The sequence below is a fragment of the Pipistrellus hanaki genome (assembly GCF_964339955.1).
Source record: "Pipistrellus hanaki genome assembly, chromosome: 2".
NCBI lineage: Eukaryota > Metazoa > Chordata > Mammalia > Chiroptera > Vespertilionidae > Pipistrellus > Pipistrellus hanaki.
The window spans coordinates 73,887,194-73,915,176 of NC_140504.1; the positions used below are offsets into that span (position 1 = coordinate 73,887,194).

Below are 27,983 nucleotides of genomic sequence, written 5' to 3' on the forward strand. Positions count from 1 at the left end.
TCATCTGAGGATATTTTTCCATTGGTTTTTAGAGAGAGTGGAAGGGAGAGAGAGAGAGAAAGAGAAACATCGATTGGTTGCCTTAGTACATGCCCTTGGCCAGAATCAAACCCAGAACCCTTTGGTACGCAGGCTGAGCCAAACCAGCCAGGACTAAAAAAAAGGTTTAAAGATATAACTTCTGGTCAAGATGACACGGTGAGTTTATACGTCAGTGTATCTTCTCTGTTCCAAATAAATAGCAATGACAGATGCAATATCAAAACTACTTATAACATAAAAAGTAAGTTAAAAGAAGAAAATACAAACAAAAAATAATAAAGTAAAAAAAAATAAAAAAATACCTAGCTGCAATTGAATAGTATGGACAAAAACAGAGCAAGCTCCCTTGTGGACCAGACACAGAACAGAACTGCCCAGCAGGGGAAGTGCTGGGCTGCAGGCCTATAGCACACAGTGATGGCTGTGATTTGGTTCCAGGGGAACTAAACTAAAGTAAACTAAACTAAAGTAAACTAAACTAAACTAAACTAAACTAAACTAAACTAAACTAAACTAAACTAAACTAAACCTAACTAAACTAAGGATTCCTCTTAAGGTGAGGGATGAAGCCAGGCTTTGGAACTCTTTGTGTTGTTAATACCTGCTATATTCCATAAATTTTTTTTTTCAATTAGAGTTGACATTCAGTGTTATTTTGTATTGACTTCAGGCACACAGCACAGTAGTTAGACAATCATGTGCTTTACAAAGTGATCCTCCTGGTATTTCCAGTACCCATGTGGCATAATTCCTAGTTATAATATTATTGACTACATTACCAATGCTGTATTTTATATCCCCATGATTATTTTGTAAATACCAATATATACTTCTCAATACCTTTACCCCATTAATATCTTTGACAGATATTTCTGGGCTTGTCAATTTCTCCTTATCTTTGAGTTTTTGCTTTGATGTTATTAGACTGCATTCTGCTTCTCTCTTTTTCTAAGTATTTTTTAGATGAATGCTTATTTATTTGCAGCCATTCTTGTTCTTAAAACAAACAAACAAACAAACAAACAAACAAACAAACAGAAACACTTACCGAAACCGATTTGGCTCAGTGGATAGAATGTCGGTCTGCAGACTGAGGGATCCCAGGTTCGATTCCGGTCAAGGGCATATACCTTGGTTCCGGGCACATTCCTGGTGGGGGGTGTGCAGCTGGTTGATGTTTCTCTCTCATTGATGTTTCTAGCTCTCTATCTCTCTCCCTTCCTCTCTGTAAAAAAATCAATAAAATATATTTTAAAAAAACCACTTAAGGTTATAGATTTTCCTCTACACACTACCATAGCTACCTCTCTTAAGATTTGATGTGTGATAGTTTTCATTCTTGGGCAATTTTGAATGTTGCATTTTCCATGTGCTTTCTTCTTAATATATGAGTTATTTAGGAATGTGGTATTAAGTTTCCAAAAATACTTTTCTTCTTCTTATTATTTCTTTCCAGTTTAATTACTTTGGGTCAGAGAATGTGCTCTCTTTGAAATGTGTTGAGACTTCCTTTAGGACATAGCCCGGTGTCAAATGTTCCATGTATTTGAAAAGAAAGTGTATTCTGTCCTTTGACTACTTCAAGTTTGTTAAAGAATTAAGTGTTCAAATAAAAAAACGTTAGAAAGTAAGACCAAAAGGGGGAACTCATAGAGAGATGAAGAAAATAATAATAAAGATAAAAGCAGAATTAATTAAACTAATTAGTGTTCCATTATAATTAATAATTAATAATTAGTAATTAATCTTAGGGAGGAAGGTGTGGGCTGTCACAACTGAGAGATTATTGGTTTAATGTTGTATCTTTTGGCAGAAAAAAATGCTTTCTCATTTCTCCCAAAACTTTTCTGAGGAAGAGCTATGAGCTTGAGGACTTTGGGCATAAATCTGGATTATTTAAAATATTTTCTACCTATCAGTATGTCTAAACTAGTTTCTTTTTTTCTGGTGGCCAGACTAAATAACATGTGAAACCTTAAAGAAAAATGAATATTTAACACCAATACAAACACACAGTGGCAGGAAATGAAGGTTTAGCCATACTAACTCTCCCCACCATTAGATTTCTCAGAAAGTGGAAAAAAAGGTCTGGAGAATTAGGTGAATTTATTATATTTCCATGTTCTGTTGCAATGTGTGATGTATGAATGCTTATGACCAAATTGTCTCTTAAACTAATATTACATAATGATTTGCTTTCTACTATATTTTTTCACTTGCTACTTCTCCATGTATGTTTAAACTAGTGCATAAACAGTGTACAGATAGATTAAAGAAAATACAAATCTATAGTCTTGGGACCATAAGACTCATATAAACAAAATTAAAAAAAATGACAGAGGAGAAATCATCACAGACATCACAGATATACAAATGACCATACTAGAATACTATGAAAGATTATATGCCACCAAATTCAATAACCTAAAAGAAATGGGTAAATTCCTAGAAATATATAATCTTCCTAGACTGAATCATGAATTGAAAAATATAAATAGACATATCAATAGTAAGAAAATAGAAACAACCATAAAAATCCTTCTCAAAAGGCCCTGGTGCTGTGGCTCATTTGGTTGGAGGGACATTCCATACAGGGAAAGGTCATGGGTTTGATGCCTGGTCAGGTTGTGGGTTTGACTTCCGGTCGGGGTATGTACAGAAGGCCTATATATATATCCTTCTTCCTCTCTTTTTAAAATCAATAGAAACATATTCTTAGGTGAGGATTATTAAAAAAAAAAAAAAAAAAAAAAAAAAAAAAGGCTTTCCCTTAAAAGCAACAATAAATGCTCTCCAAAAATAAAAGTCCAGGACCAGATGTCTTTCTTTACTAGTGAATTCTACCAAACATTCAAAGGTTTGTCACCTGTCCTTCTCAAATGTTTTTATTATTTTTTTTCTCAAACATTTTTAAAAAACTGAAGAAGAGTCAATACTTTCGAACACATATGAGGCTAACATAAACTCTGACACCAAAACCTGGCAAAGATAACAGACTGATATCTCTAATGAATACAGATGCAAAAATCCTAAACAAAATACTAACAAGTCAAATACAATAATACATTAAAAATAATACATCACAATCAAGTGGGGTTCATTCCAGGGGCACAAGGATGGTTCAACATACACGAATTAATCAATGCACTATACCGCATTAACCAAGGATATAAATCATATGAGATCTTATCAGTAGCTGAGGTAAAAGCATTTGGCAAAATACAACATCCATTTATGATTAAAACACTCAATAAAATGGGTATAGACTGAAAGTACCTCAACATAATAAAGGCCACATGTGACAAACACTCAGCCAATATCATACTCAGTGGTGAAAAACTAAAAGTTTTCCCCCTAAGATCAGGAACACGACAAGGATGCCCACTCTTACTCAACACAGTGCTGGAAGTCCTAGCCAGATCAGTCAAGAAAAAGAAATGAAAGGCACCCAAATAGGGAAGGAAGAAATAAAAGTGTCACATTTTGTAGATGACATGATTCTGCATATGGAAAATCTTAAAGTCTCCACCAAAAATCTACTAGAAACAATAAGCAAATACAGTAAAGTTGCAGGATACAAAATCAGTGTACAAGTCCACTGCTTCCTGCATACTATCAATTTTTCAGAAAATTTCTGGGAAAAAACAAAACAAAACAAAAACCTAATTCCTTTTGCAATTGCATCAGAAAAAATAAAGTACAAAGAAAGAAACTTAACAAAGGATGTGAAGGATTTATATTTTGAAAATGACAAAGCATTATTCAAAGAGATTGAAAAAGACACAATGAAGTAGGAAAATATTCTGTGTTCATGGATTGTTAAGAATCAACAGTTATAATGGCCATATTACCCAAAGCAATATATAGATTTAATGTAATTTCCATAAAAATCCCAATGTTATTAAAATATATTTTTGACATAAATCTATGTCATTTGTGATTATAAAAATATATATATATTGATTTCAGAGAGAAAGGAAGAGGAGGAGAGAGATAGAAACATCAATGATGAGAGAGAATCATAGATGGGCTGCCTCCTACATAATCCCTACTGGGGATCTAGCCCACAACCCAGGCATGGGCCCTGACCAAAAATTGAATTGTGACCTCTTGTTCATAGTTTGATGCTCAAACACTGATGCATACTAGCTGGGTCCAATGTCATTTTTTAAAGAAATATAACAAAAATCATTAGATTTTTATGGAACCACTAAAAACCCCTAAAAGCCAAAGCAATCCTGGGAAAAAAAAGAACAAAGCTAGAGGCATCATACTCCCTGACTTCAAACTATACTATCTATCTACACTGAGTGGCCAGATTATTATGAGCTCTGAACGCATAATAATCTGGCCACTCAATATATATATATTAGAGGCCCAGTGCATGAATCTGTGCATGGGTGTGGTCTGGCCAGTCTGGCCAGCGGGAGGGAACATGGGTGGTTGGCCAGCCTGCCTGCTGGTCAAACTCCTGGTCGAGGGGACAATTTGCATATTAGCCTTTTATTATATAGGGCATACACTGGGTGGCCAGATTATTATGTGTTCTGAGATCATAATATACTGGCCACTCAGTGTATATATATATATAAACAGGTAATATGCAAATTAGCTGGGCATCACAACTGGCTCAGGAGGAGGCTGCATCACAACTGCTCATGAGGAGCTGTGTGCACAGATGAGGGGGAGGGAACTGTGTGCAGCCCCCACCCCAGCAGACACACACCAGTGGCCATGGTTCGGAGCACGCCTCCAGTGGGTGGCGACAGTGGCTGATGTGAAGCAGCCCGGGTCCCCAAAGCAACCTGGGTCCTGGTGGGTGGTGGTGGCAGCCAGAACAAAGCAGCCCAGGTCCTGGGTGCCAGAGGGAAGCCAGTGCTGGCAGCCAGGGGAAGGAAGGCCTATTCTTGCACGACTCTTCTTGCATCAGGCTTCTAGTAAAGCTATAATAAACAGAACATGATTGGTACTGGCAAACTACAGACCACTGGAACAGAATTGAGAGTCCAGAAGTAATACATTTTGAAATCAGTAAGCATAAGTCTTACAACTGGCCCCCCCCCCCCCCTCCCCGTGCCCGAATTGTTTTAACTATTCTTGGTCCTGTGCAATTCCATATGAGTTTTAGGATCAGCTTTCTATTTCTGCAAAAAAAAAAAAAAGGCTATTGAGGTTCTCTTTGTGTATTATTGCCATTTTAACAATGTTAAATCTTCCAGTCCATGAATATGAGATGTATTCCCATTTATTTAGATCTTCTTTGATTTCTTTCAATGTTTTATAGTTTTCAGTCTAAGTTTTGAACCACTTTTATTAAATTTACTTTTATATTTTATTCTTTTCTTTTTTTAATCAATCTTTATTGTTCATATTATTACAAAGGTTCCTCATTTCTTCCCCCCTCCACCAGGTTCCCACCCCACCCTCCGCCCCCTCCCCACCCCACATTGTCTTCATCCATAGGTGCACAGTTTATGTTCAGTCTCTTCCCGAATCCACCACTTCCCTACCCCCCCCCCCACCCCGCCCCGAGAATTGTCAGTCCACTCCCCTCCCGTATCTCTGACTCTACTACAATCAACAGCTAATATTGTTCATCAGGTTTTTCAATCTCCTTTTGTTGTTGTTGTTGTTGTTGTTTAATTAATAAACTTTTACACTTCTAAGAATAAATTTTAAAATCTAATAATTTTAAACCTTGTTTTTTCTGCCCTGGGAATTGAGAAGCAAACTTGTTTACATGTAAAGTTGCCCTTAGGCTATCAAAAGGTGTAGCCATTCAAATGTAAATGAACACATTGTTTAAAGATAGCTGCTGGCTGGAATTGGATTACCTGTTCTGGGTGGGAAGGGCTTGTCCTCCCCTTTTTCCATTAAAATTAAGGTGTTAGCTTTAAAACCTCTTTTTTGGCAAGAGACCTTAAACTTTCAGAACTTTAAATTTTTCAGATAGTAAATCAGTTACTTAGCATTTTCCAAATCAATAATACTTCCACATGCCCAAGGATTCACTTCACACAAAAGACATTTCCAAATAGATCAACCAACCTCATCCAGACCCCACACAAGGCACTCACAGATCAACAACCCAGCGCTATACTAACTCAACACTTCCAGATCTAAGCCTTCATCACTTGATTCAGCAGACCCTCAAGTTCCCACAAAAGTTTCCAGCCATGTCTGAGAGGCAGCCCTGGGGCATGGGCAGGCGAGGAGCGAGCTGTTCCTGGACTGCATGCTCCGGGCCTGGCCTCCACAACCAGCTGCTCTGGGTCTGGCCACTGCTGCTCCCAGCCTGGCTGCTGCTGCACCGGGGCCTGGATGCTGCTGCTCTGGGCCTGGCTGCTCCCGACCCGGCTACTCTGGGCCCGGCCGCTCCGGGCCTGGATGCTCCCGGCCTGGCTGTTGCTGCTCCGAGCCTGGCTGCTCTGGCCTGGCTGCTCCGGGCCCGGCCACTTCAAGCCTGGGTGCTCCGGGCCTGGCCACCCTGGGCTTGGCCGCCTCCACCCAAGGCCTGACTGCCACTGCCCCAGGTCTGGCTGCTCCGGGCTTGGCTGCTGCTGCTCTGGTTCTGGCTGCTGCTTCTCTGGGGCCTGGCTGCTGCTGCTCCGGGCCTGGCTGCCACTGCCTTGGGCCTGGCCACTCTGGGCCTGGCCGCCACCGCTCCAACATTCTGTCCTTTTTTTTTTTTTTTAAATGCATTTATGTTGCAATGTTGGCTTCTGAGTTGAGTTCTGTCTTAGTCTTCGATTTTTCAAGATCTTCTTTGTATTCTTTCTTAAGTAATTTTACTATCTTTTGCTATAACTTGATTTCTTCACATTGAAAACTTCTTCGGTTTCTTCCTCCTCGTCCTGGAAACTCAGCAGGCTGGCCTGCTGCGCCCCTTTGTTCTCCGTGGGCTCCTGCACGGCTTCAGCCTGTTGCCAGGGTCGGCACCACCCAGGAAGCAGCCCCCGGCCTCGTCTCCGTGGCCTGCGATCAGCGGTCAAGGGCCCAGCAGCACCCCCCTCCCCGGGGACCCCGTTGCCCGGCTCCTTGCTGGCTCCTGGCTGGCTGGTGTCCGGAAGAGGCTCCTGCTCCTCATCGAGTTCCTCCCAGTCTGGAGCTTTTTTCTCCTTCCCGCTAGGGGAGTCTAGCATCAGAGTGAACAGACTGTCCTCTGCGCGCAATGTGCATGACTCCGGGGACTCGCTTTTCGCCGCTCCCCTGGGACTCCGCCTCACAGCCCCGTCTCCCTCTGTTTGAGCCTGGGTCCCCAGGGTCTGGCCTAGAACTGGGGTTCAGAGCAGTCAGAACTGGGGCCCAGCACGGCCGGAGCTCTTGTTTCCTTCCCGCCAGGGCAATCTAGCATCAGAGTCAACATTCCTTTCTTTGCGCGCAATGTGCGCGACTCCGGGGGCTCCGCTTTTTGCCGCTCCCCTGGGATTCTGCCTCACAGCCCCGTCACCCTCTGCTTGAGCCTGGGTCCCCAGGGTCTGGCCTAGAACTGAGGTTCAGCGCTGCCGGTTCTGGGGTTCAGCCCAGTCCGGGGCTTGTATTTCCTTCCTGCTAGGGAACTCCAGGCAGGCACCCAGCCTTCTCCTCCTCTCCGGCTCTGTCCTTTCTGTGCACTCGAGCGCAGAGCATGTCTCCGTACCTTAGGCTTTCAGCTCCTCTGATTTTCCTTTTGGTTTTCTCTTTCCTCCTTGTTGTAGAATTTTCAGTCAGTCGACTACCTGTAGCTCTGGGCAATGTCCATTTTATATTTTAGTTGTATTCCATTGAAATTGTTGTGTGCAGCTGCGGTTAGGTGTTTACCTGTGCAGCCATCTTGGATCCTCTCTATTTTATTCTTTTCAATGCTATTGAAAGTGGGTGGAATTCCTCCCCACCCCGCCCCCATTTAATTTGGATTGCTCATTGCATATGGAAAATACATCTGACTTTTGTATGTTGATTTTGTAAACTTGCAAGTATGCTGAATTAATTTTGTAGCTCTAACGGTTTTCCTTGGTGTGGATTCTTTAGAGTTTTTAATATTTATATATGTCATCTGTGAATATAAATAAATTTACTTCTCCCTTTGCAATCTACATGCTGTTTATTTATTTTTCTTGCTTAATTGTTCTGATAGAATTTCTAGTATAATGTTGAACAGAAGGGGTGAAATCAGACATCTTGTCTTAATCTTAGGGGAAAAGCTTTCAGCCTTTCATCATAAACATAGTGTTAGCTGTGGGCATTGATTTATTTTAAAACCTTTCTGTATTCTAATTTTGAAGTAATCAAGTGAAACTGCACAATTTAGAAACCTAGCACATTCTCTGAATGTCCACCAATCCTCAGAGGTGATTACTATGCATATCTTAAAACTGATCTTTAAATTTCCTTACATTTCCCCCCCCAAAATATGACCTACTAGTACTGTCTATATTACTAAAACAGACAATAAAACCTGATGTCTTCTCTGTATATTTCAGATAATGGGAAGTTGTCTTGATTACCATTCCTCTTGGGACCAAGCATGTTGAAATGTGGCTGATTATTTTAATGTGTGTTTTTGTTTTAAATTGCAGATTGGTTTTGTCCTTTATCCCCCCAGCGGGGGTCCTGCATGGGATCTACTGGATCATGACAACATTATGTTTCTCACCATATGCTTCTGTTGGCATTATGCGTTCACCTTTATCATCATTGGTGCACTTTATGCTTTTGTCATCTGGTAAGTTAGTAATTTTTGTTCATGGAAGTTCTATTCCTTGATATATGATCAACAAGACTTGATAGTATGAACTTAAAATTATAGGGGATTTTATTCCTTAGCATTCCACCAGACAGTGTCATATAGAAAACTATCTGCAAACATGGGAATTTCCAATAGAAAGAATAAATGCTGGTTTAAAGTTAGAATAGCTCAGCGGTGTCTGCTGTGCCTCTGAGCTATGACTCACCCTTCAACACACTCTTCTGTGCCTCCATGCATTTGCATATGCTCTTTTCTCTTATAAATGGCCCTTCCCACACCTGCAGTGACTGAGCCCTCCATTTGCCCAGGTGTATATCAATTATAGCAGGGATCCTCAAACTTTTTAAAGTGGGGGCCAGATCACGGTCCCTCAGAGAGCTGGAGGGCCGGACTATATGAACTACTAATTCCTACTGTAACACCTCGGCTGCGCTCACTGCCCAAAAAACCTGGCGGGCCGGATCAGACTCCTCTGCGGGCCGCATGTGGCCTGCGGGCCGTAGTTTGAAGACCCCTGAATTATAGTATTTCCCAAGCTTGGTGTCAATTAATATATATATATATATATATATATATATATATATATATATATATATATATAGTATATAGTATATATAATATATATTATATATAATATATATTATATATGTGTATATATTATATATTTTTTTTCAGAGGGGAAAAATATATATATTTATTGATTTCAGAGAGGAAGGGAGGAGAGATAGAAACATCAATGATGAGAGAGAAGCATCAATGGGCTGCCTCCTGCACACTTCCTATTGGGAATCAAGCCCACAACCCAGGCATGTGCCCTGACAGAGTTCATAGGTCAGCACTCAACCACTGATCCACACTGGCTGGGTCTTTTTTTTTTTTTTTTTTTTAATGAATAGTTTGTTGATTTTCAGAGAGAGAAGGAGAAAGTGAAACATTGATTGGCTGCCTCCTGAGCCCCCTTCTGGAGATTGAGCCTATAACTTGTTACGTGCCTGTGACTGGGAATTGAAATGGAAATCCTTTGGTGTACTGGAGAATGGCCAACCAATAACACACACTGGCCAGGGCTGGTGTTATATTTTGACCAACATGTTTGTCTCCCATTAAATTTGAGTACCTGATTAATTTGACACCTATTCTAATACTAGAGGCCTGATGCATGAAGATTCATGTAAGAATGGGCCTTCCTTCCTCTGGCTGCCAGCACTGCCTTCACTCTGGTCAGATCCACCTTTTTGCTCCTGCCCAGAGACGCCTTTTTGCTTTCCCAGGTTGCTCAGAGGCCCAGAGTGGCTGGGGCGGTATGGAATGCCTGCATTGTTGCCATGGTGACAACACAAATGTCCTGCCCTCCCCCACACTGCTCAGTGCCTGTGTATTCAAATTAACCCGCCATATTTGTTGGGTTAATTTGCATACTCACTCCTGATTGGCTGGTGGGCGTTGCGAAGGCACCGTCAGTTTGCATCTTACTCTTTTATTAGTGTAGATTTGAGTCCCAGGGGATGAAAATTCATGCATTGGGGAGGCCCCTCAGTCTGGCCTACCCCCTCTCACAGTCCAGGAGCCCTCAAGGGATGTCCTACTTTGAAGGCTTGGGGAGTGGGCCTAAGCCCCAGTCTGACCTCCCTCTGCAGAGGCAACCAGCCAACCAGGGGAAGGCATGACCCCCATCACCTCCTTGCTGCTGCTGCCTGCCAGCTGGGGCACTGTGGCTGTAAGGTCTGAGCCCCAGGCCTCGCAGCTGCCAGAGTTCATGGCTGCCTAAGCCCATGGCTGCCTGAGCCCCAGGCCTTACAGCCACCGGGGGTCTCACGGCTGGCTGAGCCCACAGCCCTTGCAGTCACTGCTGTGGCTGGTTGCCTTGAGCCCTCACAGCCGCCACCATGGCTATCTGCTTTTGGCCTTCGCAACCAGGGTGGCTTTCTCTGGAAGGATGTTTGGAAGACATCTGCTCTAATTAGCATATTACCCTTTTATTAGCATATATTTCTAAAAGTAAGATTCTGTGCATGTTTTTACAAGAACCCTGATACAATATTTTATGATGGGTGAGGAGCAATAGAGCAGATTGATAAGAACACATATTCCTAGTACTGTTGTTATCACCTGTCTGACTTTGGGCAGATTAGCTATAATAAGTCTCAGTTTTTTTATTTGCAAAATGGGGATAAAAGTAGTACTTAAATAAGATCATGCATTTAAACTGCTCAGAACATAATAAGAGCTCAATGAAAGTTATTCTTATTGTTCTTGTTCTTTTTGCTAATTCTTATTCCTGTTCTCCTGTATAAAAAATTCGTAAGTGTAGACCCTGTGGGGAGAGACAGACAATTTAAGTACAGTGCAATAAGTGGAAATAGTAGAAGAAAGCACGATTGGAACTCAGAGGAGGCCTCCTCACAATTGAGAATTAAGCTGCAGTTTGAAGGATGAGTAGGACCAGGAAGGGGTGAACATGGGTCCTCTCTCCAAGGTAGCTTATACCAAACCACAAGTGGCCTGGCTGATCCTAGCTACTAGGTATGCAGCCAGCAATGCGTAATCCTTTGATTGAAATGTTCTTTATCTGCAGCCTTCATTATGGTAGCCATGAGCTACATGTGATTTTTGAGCATGTTGACATGTTCCTAGTGTCACATTAATTTTAATTAATTTAAATATCCACATTCATAGTGGCCACCATATTGGACAGTACACATCTATCAGGTTCCCTAGATTTTTAAAATTCAGCAGCTGCTTTTGGCCTAGTGGGGTCTCAACCTCTGCCTCCTATATTTCTACTCTCAGACTTCTAGCTTTTTACTCCTCTCTTTAGACTTGTCCCTCACCCTCCTTCTCAGTTACCCCCCTCCCCCACCTCATCACCTCTCCTGCTCTATGCTTCTTTGAGTTTCTGAAGTAAGGAAACCATTGGTTCTCTGAGTAAAAAAACCATTAAGAAAAGGTCTCCCAGATGTCTCTGCTAGGCTTTGGGTCAGCCCACTTTGATTCATAGTTGCCTCTTTAAGTGCTTTGGGTGCTGGGAAATTTTATCTTCCCATTGACTAATTTCTATGAGTCCTGTTCCATTCCCCCAAAGTTTGTGCCTGAGCTGGTTGGTAAGGCTAGCTCTGCTATTGAGTGAAACTTGGCTTTTCCTCTGTTGTTCTAGGCTGACATCTGGGCCTCATCTCCTTAGGGGCTGGGCAGCCTCCAAGACCAATGCCAACATTCAGGGACCCTCTCTGCTGCATGTCAGCTCCCTTTCAGAGCCAAAAGAAGACTACTGTCTTTTCCTGTTTCAGAAACCTTCAGACCCTTAATCATTTTCATATCCGCTTACCGTTCTCTAGGAATGCCATGTTTATTTTCAACCTCTGTCTCCCCTCCCTTTAACCTTTTGACCTTGTAGTTCCCTCTACCTGGCATATCAAATTAAATGCCAATCTCTTCTACAAAAACTACTGTGATTATCCTAGCCTTAGCTTATCCCCTTCATGAGTTTTACATCACTTTAGTCTCTATGAAACATTTGAACAACTGTGATCTTGTGTGATGTTTGTGCTTAGCTCATGTTAGTTTTAGCTGTTAGATTGTGTTGCCTTGATGGAAATACTTTTTCATGTTTTTCTCACAGTTCCTGGCACACTGTCAAACATATAGTAGGTGCTCAATAAACAATCTGTTTTAATAGATCTGTTTCAGAGTTATTTGAATTCAGGCTTCATTTGTTCGGAAATCATGTTTTATATGCTTATCAGTTTTGTTCTCATATCTCTTGAACATATAAGACTGGGAGCTCATGTTCTGTCATTTTGATATAAACTTAAGCAATAGCTTAAAAAATATCATGAAGAGTCAGTACCGTACTGACTTTTAGTGAGGTCACATAGGCTAATTCAGTCTCATAATCATAGGCTCTTTGAAAGCCTCATTGTCAGGGTTTGACTGTGGAATAGCTTATGACTTGGTGAAAGGTGATGGATTTTCAGGACATTGTATGTTTGACATAGCACAAAGATTACCATGGCAGCAAAATGGAGTTATGGGACCCCAGCTCTCTCCCTCCCTCAGCCCTCCCCCAACCCCATCCAAGTCTCTGAAAAATGAAGCTGTACTTCCCAGTTTTCCAAGACAAATGGTTCAAAGATTGCTTCATCCAGTCCCATGCCCGCCGTCTTGATTATGACAGCTCACAGGAGAAACCTTTCTGTTTGGAAATCTTATTACATGTTTTACTAAATTTCATATTTATTTTTAAAAATATGTTTTTATTGATTTTAGAGAGGGGGAGAGGGATACAGAGAAACATCAATGATAGAGAAACATCAATTGGCTGCCTCCTGCATGCCCCCTATTGAGGATTGAGCCCACAACCTGGGCATGTTCCCTGGGAATTGAACTAGGAACTCCCTGATTCATGGATTGATGCTCAACCATGGATCTATGCCAGCTGGGCTAAGTGTCATATTTAAACACACCTGTTGCACAGAGCTATTTCAAAAGCCATTCTCTATGGGTTAAGAAATATTGCCCATTTTTGAAACTGGACAACTGATGGTTTTGGGCTGCTTGTCACTACTTGAGCCAAGTAAGCACAGACAGGGTTGAATCATATATGAGCATTTATCCCAATTTTGCGCATAAAATTCATGCACAAGGGTGTGTGTCCCTCAGCCCAATCTGCAACCTCTCCAATCTGGGACCCCTCGAGGGATGTCTGACTGTCTAGTAGGATTGGGCCTAAATAGGCAGTCGGACATACCTCTCACAATCTAGGACTGCTGGCTCCCAACTGCGTGCCTGCCTGCCTTCCTGATTGTCCCTAACTGCTTCTGCCTTCCAACCTGATCACTCCCCTGCCAGCTTGATTGTCCCTAACTGCCCACCCCTGCAGGCCTGGTTCTCCCCAACTGCCCTTCTCTGCCGACCCAGTCACCCCTAACTGTCCTCCCCTGCCAGCCTCATTGCCCCTAACTGCTTTCCCTTCCTGGTCTGGTTCCCCCCTCCAACTGCCCTCCCCTGCAGGCCCAGTTGCCCCCAACTTCCCTCCTCTGCCAGCTTGGTTACCCCTAACTGCCCTCCCCTGCAGGGTTGATCACCCCAACTCCCTCCCTTTCAGGCCTGGTCCCTTTCAACTGCCCTCCCTTGCAGACCTGGTTCCTCCCAACTGCCCTCCCCTGCTGGCCATCTTGTGGTTGCCATCTTTTGTCCATATGGGAGCATCCATCTTTGACCACATGGGGGCAGCAATCTTGTGTGTTGGAGTGGTGGTCAATCTGCATATTACTCTTTTATTAGATAGGATAGAGGCCTGCACAGGTGGGAGCTGGTTTGCCCTGAAGGGTGTCCTGAATCAGGATGGGGTTTTCTTGGGGTGTGGGGCCTGTGGTAGTTTGCAGGCCAGCCATGCTCCCCTCTCTCCCTTCCCCCCTCCCGGTGACCCAAGCATAAGCTGGAAGCATGTATCTGGGATTTATTTATCTTCTATAATTGAAACTTTGTAGCCTTGAGCAGAGGCCAGGGCAGGCCAGGGTGAGGGAAGCTTGGCTTCCTCCATTGCCAGGGGAAACCCAAGCCTCCTGCTTGCTCCAGCTCCGTGCCACCACCATCTTGGTTGGGTTAATTTGCATACTCACTCATGATTGGCTGGTGGGCATGGCTTGTGGGTGTAGCAGAGGTATGGTCAATTTGCATGTTTCTCTTTTATTAGATAGGATGCTGGCAGTATGGGAGAGCAGCAGGTCATCCACAAAAAATCTGCTCTCCAATCTCCTATAAGCCAGCTGTTCATATTGGTTAGGACAAAGATTACATGGGAAAGTAGGAATTATAGGCATGGGGAAGTAGGCAATGGGGATTGGGGATGAGACTCCATTTATTTTTTACCAAAAATAACAAGGTTACCAAATGACCTTGTTATTTTTGGTAACAAGGTTATTAATCTTTACATGATATTAGGAAGTTCTTGAATGAGAATGGACTGCATTCCAGGTCCAAGGCTGATTGCCAGGTCCAAGGTTGACTCCCATGTCCCAAGGGTGTACAACTCCCAGCCAGATTAGCATGTCCTTTCTTCAATCAGAACAAGACAATCATGATTGACAGAGCATAATTAATATTCTATTTTTGACCCTAACATTTTCAAGTTGGTTTTCTAAGCAATGATTCATATGAACTATTTTGAAGAACAAAATATAGATGACACAATGCCAGGCATATGATAATTTGACTTCTGGAAGTTTGATTTCCAGATAGATTCTGGAAGTACACCCAGAGTCTCAGCTCAGCTCTTCCTCATATTAATCCAGAGGAACACAGGCAAACAAAAGCCAGACACACCTTGACTGTATTTCCCTGAATTTGCATCATTCCAGGAACTAGTAATTATTTGCACTTCCTCTTCTTATGCCATCCCTCAGTCTGTATCCAGTGGCCGTTTCTGCATGTGCCAATACCTAGAGCTACAAGGTACAGATAGAGCCTATTTAAGTATGTGAATATTCATCCTCATGGCTTGAAGCAATAGCAGATATAATCCAGAGAGGAGGAAGGAGGGAAAGGAAAAATCAGTAGGGTCTGTGTTAGCAATTACTTTGTAGTAAGTAGCTGTGTCTTTGTTTTATTTTTTCAAAACTTATCAGGAATGAATCTAAGAATAAATTAACTAATTAATGCATTTCATTTAGCATGCATTGAAGTTGTACAGTATGGAAAAACTGTTTGTTTGTTTTTTAAATGACACAAACGCTGTCCCAGACGTTAAGACTATTAGCCTTTCATGAGAACAATGCCTTGAAGAGTTGAGGATATTGGAAGCAGCATCAATTGTCAATTAATAATCAAGACAAGTGATTTTGAGTTTTCTTTGGCTCTTGATGAGTCAGCAAATGTTACTAAATACTGCCCAGTGGTTGTTATATATTGGAGGAATTAGTGTTGAATTGGAGGTGACTGAAGAATTATGAATTATCTATGAATAGGTGAGTGATATGAACTCCTGGTAGATTGCTTCAAAGACCATTGATTTACCAAATGTGTGTTGAGCCACCATTATGTGCCAGACACTATTCTAGACTTTGGTTGGGATTAGGGCTGTAAGTAAGATGATGACTCTTTCTTATTCTAGTGGGACCCAGAGCACAAGTAAAGAAAATGTGTTATATTGTAAATCAGAAGATGCCTTAATCAATAAGCCAAATTTATTTGGAGTCCCTTTCATTTCGCTAGTGCTAGTGGGCCCAGAGGAAATCTTGCTTCTCAAATTCTGGGGCCCAATATAGTGGAGGTCTTTCCTATTTATATGTTTTTCAGCTCTTTGTTTTTTCCAAATTTGGAACAAGACTTCTGGGACTTCTGGAAAAAAAGTCCCATGTGCTGGGACAGGGCCGTGAGACCATATCTCAAGGCATGGCCTGGTGCCATCACTGACAACACTGTCTGGGGAATAGTTTATGGCCTCTCTGGAATGGAAGTAGTCTTATTTTTCCTTATTATTTAAGCAAGCAAATGTTTACAGAAGCCAGAATAGCAGGGTTAAAATTTAAACAGCAGTTTTTACCCAAGACGGAGATTACTATGCTTCAAATGCATATTGATAGAGGCAGGCCAGACCTTGATTAGAAGAAAAAGAAAGGCAGATAATAAGGGTAAAGATGCAGACAGGCTAGGGGAGTTTTTCATAAAGTGAGAATGATTTTGATGATTTGGTTTATCAAGTTTGCTTGTATATTCCCATGTATTTCTGGAAGTTAAATATGTTTTATTGATATGGTCACAGTACAATGTCTTTACAAATAATCCTGCACAGAAAAAAAAACACACAACTTTTTCTAGATATTAATACATTAGAGAAAGGGAAAGCCTGCTTAATTTCCGCTCCTAAGAAGCTTAGTACCTTCCAATGTCAAAAATTACAATTGCTGCTTCCCCCAATCCTACAGATTCTCTTTACGAAAACAAGGGTAGAGTGCACTTCTAACTTGGATCACCGTATGCGGTGGCCAGCCTGTGGCCTGCACAAAAGCACCTCTCTGAAGGCTCGAGTGGGGGCTCAATAAAGCCCAGATTTGACAAGGGGAAGAGATAACTTTATGCACTTCCTTTCAGAAGAGGGCTCCTATTTATAACACACAGCTGGATGCAGACTTGGAAAAGCTTTGCTGAGCTTGGTTTCATAAGGCTTTCTACAACCAAGAGATTGTCTTGTTGGTTTTAGAAATGATAAAAGTTCTGAATAATTAGGCATCTTCTGATGCATCATCAAATAATCATGCTGTGCATTCAGAAGCTACCTTGAATCTGTTTGCTTGTTATACTTTACTTTAATAAAAACAAACAAACAACCACACAATTTTTAACTGATGAATGGAGTGGATCTAGAGACATGGAAGCATGGAACAGAGTGCGGAATCTCAGAGGGAAGGTGGGGGAGGGTGAGTGGGAGGTAATTAACCAAGGACATAGTATGCATATATCCATGGCCCCCGGACACAGACAATGGGATCATTGGTGAGGGCCAGGGGCAGGGAGTGGACTGGAGGGGGTCAATGGCGAAAAACAGGGGACAAATGTAATACTTTCAACAATTAAGAATTGTTTAAAAACAATAAAAAATAAATAAAAATTTCAAGTACATCCAAAGCCAAATAAAAGTGATTTTCTCTTTTGGGGTGCCTCTCCCATTTGCACAAGTAATTTGGGGTTTGTTAGAAGTACATATTGCTCTGGATTTTTAATCTTAAACAACATAATGTGAAATGCCTTTCATTCTTCTCAGGTTGGTTAAAACTCGACTTAATAGGACCTGCCCCTCAGAAGTTGGACTCCTGAAAAATGTTGAACGTGAACAAGAATCAGAAGAAGAGATGTGATTTTGATGGGCATCTAGTCTTTTTGGATGAACTTTTCCTTTTCTTTTTCTTTCTTTTTTTTGCATTGTTTTTGTTCATGGTTTTGTTTCTTGATCTTTGTTTGGCTAAGGATCATTCTTGGTGTACTGGTTGTATTTTGAATTTTGTTAAAGTATTTGAATATTAATGTTTTATTTTACTTTAGATGATAAGTTCATTTTGCACATCAGCCTTGGTATTCAGGGCCTATGGTGACTCTTCCAAAGTCTTCTAAAGTTTGATGCCCATGATATGACAAACATTTGTTTTATTTGCCTTATACGTATACTTAAGGTTCTTGGGATTGCTACCATTTGTACTTGTTAAAAATGGATTACACTTGTTTGTCTTGTTGCAATGAGAAATAAATGAATACCTCAAATCTTCATTTTTGTTATTCAACTGCACCCCACCTTTATATCATGAAGAAAATGCTGTGTGACACTGAAATTCCCTTTTTGATGAGACTTGTCTTTCTGTAACACCTGATTTCTCCACTAGGAAAAGTGAGCCAGAGTCTTTCTGAGTTGTGTACTCTTTGGAAAAAGATAAAGTGGATGATCCCTGGAACATATGGTTGCAAAGCCATAAGAGACTGGGAAAGGAGAGTCATGATATCATCTACAGGGTAAAAAGTCATCAATAGCATAGCGTGGCTGCCATACCGCCCCTCTGCTGCAATAGTTGAGGGGTTGAGACAAGGAATAGCCTTTTATGGAAAATTTGGGTAAAAAGTCAGAGCCCTTGCATAGTCTGTGGCTAAATAGGACTTAGTGGAGAGTCAAAAAATCTTGTTTCTAATTCTGGCTCTACCATTAACCAGCTTCTAGGGTTTGAGAAGTCATCATGTCTTTCTCTCTAAAGTAAGGGAATTGAGTTGGATGAATCATTGGGCCCTTTCTGAATGTCATATGTTATAAATCTAGAGTCTCTGAGACAAAACTGAAGCATGGAGATAGCTAATTTTGTACAATGTCAATCTCTGCCCTCAGGAATCCTTGAGAGATGACTCAGATATGGAGGAAAAGAGGCGGCCTCATAGTCAGCTGAAGGTGAAATGTGGGCAGTTAAATCCTGCAGGCGCCCTGGCATTCCAGAAGCACTGACAAATCTAGTGGGCTCCCCCAGTCTGGTATGAGCACAGAGACACTGAAGAGGAAAGTGAATGGATTGTTTAGGCCAAAAAACTGGACACATTCATTTTTTTAAAGATTAATTTGACTCAGTCATTTAAAAATTTTCCTTTTCAACTAACAAATATTTCTTTCTGCTTAAATTATCCTATATAATAAAAAGGTAATATGCAAATTGACTCTCATGCTCTCACAAGATGGCTGCCTATGACCAGGTTGGCAGGTCAGTGAGGGATGATCAAATAACTGAACAAGCAGGCTGCGTGGGACAACCGGGCCGGAAGAGGGGGTTAGTGAGGAATGACTAAATGACTGAACAGCAGGCTGCATGAGGCTACCAGGCTGGTGGGAGGGGCAGTTGGGGGTGACCAGACTGGCAGGGGGGGCAGTAAGGGATGACCAGGTCTGTGGGGGCGGGGGGCAGTTAGGAGTGACCAGACTGGCAGGGGGAGTAGTTAGGGACGATCAGGCAGGCAGGTGAGCGATTAGGAGCCAGCGGTCCAGGATTGTGAATTTGGTCTAAACTGGCAGTGGGATATTCCCTGAGGAGTCCTGGATTGAAGAGGGTACAGGTTGGGTAGAAGGGATACCCCATGCATGAATTTTGTGCACTGGGCCTCTAGTTAGCTTATAAAAGTGATTAGAACCCCAGGAAAGCATTTAGGAAGGTCTAAACAATACAATATAGAGGGTGATCATCTATAGCTCACTGTTCTTATATGCTCTTGTTCTGAATGTATTAATGAAAGAACTGAAAACACAAATGTTATTGAATAAATGAATAACTAATTTCAGATATTTGGTATTCCTTCTATACACAGTAGCTTTTCTATTCACCAGTTTTCGGATACATTTATTTTTTTAATGTAATGGTTGAAAACAATTGATGTGAGTCCTTAAAGATTGATCTTGAGCAATGCAATAAAACCTATTGCATTTCTGGCATGTGAAAGGCCCACAAGTCATGGCCCTCAGGAGATCATGGCCTTCTACCTCATGTGTGTCCTCCATCTCAGGGGTCTCTTCTACTCTGCCAAGTTTCTATGACTTTGGCAACTTTGTGCTTCAAAAGAGTGAGCCATCAGAATGATGATAGGATTGAAAAGTACAAATTCATAGTTATAAAATTGTCACAGTGATGTAAAGTATAGCATAGGGCATAGTATAGTCAATAATCCTATATAATAAAGAGATAATATGCAAATTTACCATCACTCCAACACACAAGATGGCCATCCCCATGTGGTCAAAGATAGCCACCCCCATATGGACACAAGATGGCAGGCAGGGAAGGGCAGTTGTGGGTGATCAGGCCCGCAGGGGAGGGCAGTTAGGGTAGATCCAACCCTGAAGGGCAGGGCAGTTGTGGGTGATCAGGCCTGCAGGGAAGGGCAGTTGGGAGGGACCAGACTTACAGGGGAGGGCAGATGGGAGGGACAAGGCCTGATATGGAGGGCAGTTGGGGGCAACCAGGTCTGCAGGGGAGGACAGTTGTATGTCCTCCATCTCAGGGGTCTCTTCTACTCTGCCAAGTTTCTATGACTTTGGCAACTTTGTGCTTCAAAAGAGCGAGCCGTCAGAATGATGATAGGATTGAAAAGTACAAATTCAGGCTGGCAGGGGAAGTCAGTTAGGGGTGACCTGGCTGGCAGGGAGCAGTTAGATGTTGATCAGGCTGGCAGGGGAAGTCAGTTAGGGGTGACCTGGCTGGCAGGGAGCAGTTAGATGTTGATCAGGCTGGCAGGGGAAGTCAGTTAGGGGTGACCTGGCTGGCAGGGAGCAGTTAGATGTTGATCAGGCTGGCAGGGGAAGTCAGTTAGGGGTGACCTGGCTGGCAGGGAGCAGTTAGATGTTGATCAGGCTGGCAGGGGAGTGGTTAGGAGGTGATTGGGCTGGCAGGCAGAAACAGTTGAGGGCAATCAGACAGGCAGGCAGGCAAACAGTTGGGGGATGGCAGTCCTGGATTGTGAGAGGGCCATAGAACATCCCTCAAGGGGTCCCAGATTGGAGAGGGTGAAGGCTGGGCTGAGGGACAACCCCCTCTCCCCCCCATGCATGAATTTCATGCATCAGGCCTCTGGAGTATTGTAATAACTGTGTATGGTGTCAGATAGGTACTAGCTTTATTGAAATGATCACTTCTAAAGTTATAGAAATGTCTAATCATGGGTTTATACACCTGAAACATATAATACTGTATGTCAACTGGAATTTAAAAACAAAGAAAAAGAAAAAAGAAAAACAAGTGTGAACCATCAGCTGAAGTTACATGAAAATGTCATTGCTTGTATGTAGACCTGAGCAGGAACTCTAGGAATAATTATCATGAACCAGATTAAAGCTAGAATATTGAAAACTGATAAATGCAAATATTCCAACAGTCTTTATGAAAAAGTAGAAATGTCCATTCCTCCAGTCTCTGCTTGGAGAGAATATGAGTGAGATGCAACCCATGAGCTATTAGAGGTTCAGTTCTAAGTCTACAGTCTGAGGCTTTCTGTTTCTAGTCCCTGAAATCAGCAGTATTTGAACATCATTATTATAATTTTACTAGAGGCCCAGTGCATGAATTCATGCATGAAATCGGGGCAGATTGGGGCCAAGCCTGCCAGGAGGAGGAGACAGTGGAGGCTGGTTGGTGAGATACCCCGATTGGGGACTGATCAGGCCAGGCTGGCTTGGAGAGAGGGGCCAAGGGCAATTGGCTAGAAGGCCCTGCACCTGATTTGAGTTTGGGGGGGGAGGCAATTTGGGGTGGGGCTGAACATGGGGAGGGGCTGTGGGCTGGCACCACCCCCGAATGGGGTGTGGTAGCCCATTGGGGGTGTACCTGGATGGGGGGAGGGGCCACGTTCTGATTCTTTCTTTCTTTCTTTCTTTCTTTCCTTCCTTCCTTCCTTCCTTCCTTCCTTCCTTCCTTCCTTCCTTCCTTCCTTCCTTCCTTCTTTCTTTCTTTCTTTCTTTCTTTCTTTCTTTCTTTCTTTCTTTCTTTCTTCCCTCCCTCCCTCCCTCCCTCCCTCCCTCCCTCCCTCCCTCCCTCCCTCCCTCCCTTCCTTCCTTCCTTCCTTCCTTCCTTCCTTCCTTCCTTCCTTCCTCTTTCTTTCCCTCTCTCCCTCCCTCCCTCCCTCCCTCCCTCCCTCCCTCCCTCCCTCCCTTCCTTCCTTCCTCCCTTCCTTCATTCCTTCCTTTCTTCCTTTTTTTTTTTTTTTATCCTCACCTGAGTATATATTTCCATTGACTTTTAGAGAATGTGGAAGAGAAAGGGAAAGACAGAGAGAAACATCAAAGTGAGAGGAATACGGTACTTTGATTGGTTGCCTCCTGCATGAGCCCTGACCTGGGCCCCAGCCAGGGAGGAGCCTGCAACCTAGGTACATGCCCTTGATCAGAATCAAACCTAGACCCTGTGGTTGGCAAACCTAGGCATTATCACTGAGTCAAACTGCCTGGGGCAGGTTATGACATTTCTTAGCTCTCCAGCAGCAGACCTTCGTTTTTTTCCCCAGGAGTGTGATGGAAAAGCCCTAGATCACTTTTTTGGATTCTTATACCCAAGTAACTAAGAATATTACCAGTGGCATACAGGGAGCTTAGCCAATGAGTCATAAAAGGTGTTTTCTCTGTAGTTCACACCTATATTCTCCAATCTCCAGCTCCGCCCCTGCCAAAGCCTAAAGCCTCCAGCCCTTGGCAGGGGACCCCAGCTGGCTCTGATCCCTCGCAGGGACCCCAGCTGGATCAACCGCCTGGCTCCACCCACAGCCCAGGCCACAAGCCTCTGGCCAGGCTTGGGCTCTGGGCAGGGACCCCAGCTGGCTCCAATTGCCTGCAGAGGACTCCAGTTGGCTCTGATCGCCCAGCTCCAATGGCCCAGCTCTGACCATGGCCAAGGCCAACAAGGGCAGGTAGAAAGCTTGGCTTCCTCCATTGCAGGGGAAACCCAAGCTTCCTTCCTTTTCTCCATGTCCTGCAGCCATCTTGGTTGGGTTTATTCGCTCCTGATTGGCTGGTGGGCATGGCTTGTGGGTGTAGCAGAGATGTGGTCAATTTGCATATTAATCTTTTATTATATAGGATGGAAGCCTTCACAAAGGAAGGGTACCTTCCCTTACTTTTATTTGTATTTGATCTCAACTCTTCCAAAAAATCTGAGGTCTCAATTCCTAAGCTTTTTGTAACCCTACCTTTGAGGGTATTTCACACTTCATTTGCTTGTATTTGATTGTGTTTAAAGAAATTCTTTATATATTCAGTGCAAAATTGACATTTACTGTTGATGTGATACCAATTCCTCAGCGATTTCGGTAACCTCCAATCTCTTTAGCTTGGGAAACACCAGCCTCTGATTGCATTAACTTCTATCTCCTTGTTGAAATGGGAGGTTGGGTCATGGCCATTCTTATCTTCATTTTATCACAATAGGGCTCATTAGCCAAGGCTGTATTTGCAATAAGGTAGTGCAAGAGTCACAGCAAACTACAGGAACAATCAATAAAAGTTGTGAAGTGAGGAGTTCTTCCAAAATGCAAGAAACCAATAGATAAAAAAATATAAAAGAGTAGTTCTTACGCATAGAGAATAGAACCAGAAATTCTATATTCTGACTAATGTGAATTCCAGATGGAGAAAATTGAGAGAATAGAGAACAAGTAGTGAAGTAAGAGAAAAGAAGTTTCCCTAAGTAAATAACAATAAAGGAAGATCTTTGCTTTAAGCTTGGAGAGACATGCCATGAATAGAATGACTGGGTTTCTGGGCTAAACTACTAAAAGTGAAAGAAAAAAACACAAAAAAAAACACCCTTAACTTTTCTACTACCAGCTCTGAGATTGAATGCCAGTATTTCTCAGCCTTTAAGGCACATATGTCAAACGGGCCAAATCCAGCCCGCCAGGCCTTGCAATGTGGCCCGCACCGCGCTGTCATCACTGCACTCCGCTGTCAGTTTATGACATTGTCAGTTTATGACTGTTCAGTAAACCATTCGGCCTGCGATTTAGGCTGGATTTTAGATTTTGGCCCCTTCTCTGATTGAGTTTGACACCCCTACTTTAAGGCATTAGTCTTAAAGCAAAAATAACAAATATTTGTTCATTGCATGTGGGGGAAATTAATGTTTCAGGATTCTTTTTTTTTTTTTTATCATATGAAAGAATTTTTATTCAACTAAATTCAGTAAAGCCTATTTGTATAAATCCACACTGAAACATATGGTTAGTTGAGATGATATTATAATCACATCCCCATCACTATAGTAAGTATGCTAACCACATTGGTCTTTGGTATTATATAAATGCACTACTGCAGTGTGTGGTCCACTACTGTAGTGCTGTTGTTGGTTGTCTTCTTTTTTTTTTTTTTTTTTAATATATTTTATTGATTTTTTTTTTACCCCCTCCCTCCCTCCCACACATCCCCTCCCTCCCCAGAGTTTTGTGTCCATTGGTTGCACTTATATGCATGTATACAAGTCCTTCGGTTGATCTATTATCTCCCCCAGATCTTCCTCCCGTCCCCGCTGTAACTTGACAGTCTACTTGTTGATATACTGTCTCTATATCTATCTTATGGTTCATCAGTTTATAATGATCTTTATTATCCACAAATGAGTGAGGTCATGTGGTGTTTCTCTTTCATTGATTGGCTTATTTCACTCAGCATGATGTTCTCCAATTCCATCCAGGATGCTGCAAATGATGAGAAATCCTTCTTTTTTATGGCAGCATAGTATTCCATTGTGTAGATGTACCATAGTTTTTGGATCCAATCATCTGCTGACGGACACTTAGGCTGTTTCCAAATTCTGGCTATTGTAGATTGTGCTGCTATGAACATAGGGGTGCATATATCCTTTCTGATTGGTGTTTCTAGTTTCTTGGGATATATTCCTGTTTCAGGATTCTTAGAATCTATTCAGAGAAGGGGGATCACTGGATCAAAAGACTGTTTCATTTTTAATTTTTGAGGTAACTCCATACTACTTTCCGCAGTGTCTGCACTAATCTGCATTATCACCAACAGTGCATGAGAGTTCCCTTATCTCCACATCCTTACAACACTTATTTGTAGATTTATTAATGATATCCTTTCTGACAGGTGTGAGGTATGTCTCATTGTGATTTTAATTTGCATTTCTCTGGTGATTACTGACATTGAGCATCTTTTCATATTCTATTGGCCATCTGTATAACCTCTTCGGAGAAGTGTCCATTCAGATCCTTTGCCTATTTTTTTTTTTTTTTTTTTTTTTACTGGATTGTTTGTTTTCTTTGTGCTGAATTGTATAAGTTCTTTATACATTTAGGATTTTAAGCCTTTATCAGATTTATCATTGGAGGATACATTCTCACATTCAGTGAGTTATCTTTTCATTTTGTTGATGGTTTCCCCTGCTGGGCAAAAGATTTTTCAGTTTGATGTACTCCCATTTGTTTATTTTTTCTTTTGTTTCCCTTGCTGAGGAGACATATCAGAAAAACTATTGCTATAAGAAATGTCTGAGATTTTACTAACTATATTTTCTTCTAGGATTTTTGTGGTTTTGAGCCTTACATTTAAGTTTTTAATCCATTTTGAGTTTATTCTTGTGTATGGTGTAAGAAGGCAGTCTAATATTTTTGGGCAGGTATCTTTCTAATTTTTCCAACATCATTTATTGAATAGAGTATCTTTATCTCATTGTATATTCTTGACTCCTGAATATTAATAAAAGCATGGGCTTATTTCTGGACTCCCTATTCTGTTCTATTGGTCTATGACCTGTATATGTCTGTTTTTTGTTTTGTTTTTTTAAAATATATTTTTATTGATTTTAGAGAGGAAAGGAGAGGGAGAGAGAGATAGAAAAATCAATGATGAGAGAGAATCATTGATTGGCTGCCACATGCATGCTCCCTACTGGGGATTGAGCCTGCAACCCGGGCATGTGCCCTTGACCAGAATTGAACCTGGGACCCTTTAGTCCGAAGGCTGATGCTCTACCGCTGAGCCAAACTGGCAAGGGCTATGTGTCTGTTTTTTATGCCACTACATGCTATTTTTATTATTATGGTCTTCTAGTATAATTTGATATCAAGTAGCATGATTCCTCCAACGTTCTTCTTCTTTTTCAAGATTACTGTGGCTATTTGAGGTCTTTTGTGGTTCCATATGAATTTTTGGAATATTTGTTCTAGTTCTGGGAAATACACCATTGGTATTTTGATAGGAATTCTATTGAATCTATAGATTGCTTTAGGTAGTATGGATATTTTAATGATGTCAATTCTTCCAATCTGTGATCACAGTATATGCTTTCACTTATTAGTATCTTCTTCAATTTACTTCTTATAATTTTCTGAGTACAGGTCTTTTAAATGTTGGTTAAATTTATTCCCAGGTTTTTTATTTTTTTATGCCATTTTAAAAAGGATTATTATTATTTTTTATTTTAGTTTCCCTTTCTGACAGTTCATTATTGGCATACAAAAATGCCACTGATTTCTGGATATTTATTTTATATCCTGATACTTTACTGATTCACTTATCAGTTCTAGCATTTTTTTTTTTTTTTTTTTTGTGTGTGTGTGTGTGTGTGTGTGTGTGTAATCTTTAGTATGATGCAATCTACATGAGTGACAGTTTCATTTCATTCTTTCCAATTTGGATGCCTTTTATTTTTTCTCCATATTTGATTGCTGTGGCTAGGATTTTCAGTATTATGTTGAATAAGAGTATCAGTGAAAACAGACATCTCTGTCTTTATTTTTAAAATATATTTTTATTTTTTATTGATTTCAAAGAGGAAGAGAGAGAAACATCAATGATGAGAGAGAATCATTGATTGGCTGCCTTCTGCACATCCCCTACTGGGATTGAGCCTGCAACCTGAGCATGTGCCCTTGACCAAAATCGAACTCGGGACTCTTCAGTATGCAGGCCGGACACTCTATCCACTGAGCCAAACAAGCTAGGGCCAGATATCCCTGTCTTTTTCCTGGCCTTAAGGGAAACACTTTTAGTTTTTGCCCATTGACTGTGATGTTGGCTATGGGTTTGTCATACATGGCTTTTATGTTGAGGCATGGTCCCTCTATTCCCTCTTTTCTGAGTTTTTATCACAAAAGGGTGTTGGATTTTATCAAATGCCTTTTTTCATCTGTTGATACGATCATGTGATTTTTATCCTTCATTTTGTTTATGTGGTGTATCATGTTTATTGATTTGTAGGCAAGTCTTACACCCCTAGAATAAACCCCACATGATAATGGCGTGTGATCTTTTTAATGTATTGCTGGATTGGTTTGTTAATATTTTATTGAGGATTTTACCATCTATGTTTGTCAGTGATATTTTCTTTCTTTGTTGTTTCTTTATCTGGTTTTGGAATTAGGATAATGCTGGCCTCATAAAATGAACTTGAGAATCGTCCATCCTCTTTAACTTTGTGGAATAGTTTGAGAAGGACAGGTATTAGTTCTTCTTTGAATGTTTGGTATAATTTACCTGTGAAGCCATCTGTTTTAGGACTTTTTGTTTGCTGGGATTTTTTGTGTGTTTTATTTTTTGAAAATTATTGCTTCAATTTCATTAGTTGTTAAACAATCTATTCAGATTGTATGACTCTTCCTGGTTCAGTTTTAAAAGATTTTATGTTTGTAGAAATATATCCCTTTTGTCCAGATTTTCCAATTTGTTGGCATTTACTTACAATCCCTTATATTTCTGAGGAGTCAGTTGTTATTTCTCCTCTTTCATTTCTGATTTTATTTGTGTTCTCTCTCTTTTTTCTTAATGAGTCTGGTTAAAGGTTTGTCAATCTCATTTATCTTTCAAACAGCCAGCTGCTTGTTTCACTGAACTTTTGTATTGTTTTTTATACTCTATAATGTTTATTTCTATTATCTTTATTATTTCCTTTCTTCTACTCACTTTGGGATGTGTTTGTTGTTATTTTCTAGTTCCTTTAAGTGTAAAGTTAGATTGTTTATTTGATATTTTTCTTGTTTCTTGAGGTTGGTCTGTAATGTCATGAATTTTCTTCTCAGGATTGCTTTCTCTGTGCCCATGGACTTTGGGTTGTTATGTTCTCATTTTCATTGTGTATCTTTTGATTTTTTTCCTTGACTTCATTGTTAACTCATTCATTGTACGGTAACATGTTATTTAGCTTCCATGTCTTCGTGTGTGTTTTAGTTTTTTCTTGTGATTGATTTCTAGTTTCATACC

At 41.3% G+C, this 27,983-nt stretch overlaps 1 protein-coding gene across 6 annotated transcripts in view; it reads left to right on the top strand.

Moving 5' to 3' along the window:
- Nucleotides 1-18,044, top strand: part of TMEM45A (transmembrane protein 45A) — a 118,868-nt gene extending 100,824 nt beyond the window's left edge. For 3 of the 6 annotated variants that reach the window (XM_084875518.1, XM_084875516.1, XM_084875515.1), the window contains exons 6-7: nt 8,601-8,746; nt 11,925-12,425. In XM_084875518.1, the coding sequence (XP_084731644.1) occupies nt 8,601-8,746; nt 11,925-12,075 (297 nt within the window). In that variant the 3' untranslated portion in view covers nt 12,076-12,425. Of the gene's footprint in view, nt 1-8,600; nt 8,747-11,924; nt 12,426-17,531 lie in introns of those variants that run through there. The other 3 variants (XM_084875517.1, XM_084875519.1, XM_084875520.1) reach the window with 3 other exon arrangements.
- Nucleotides 18,045-27,983: the final 9,939 nt, after the last annotated feature.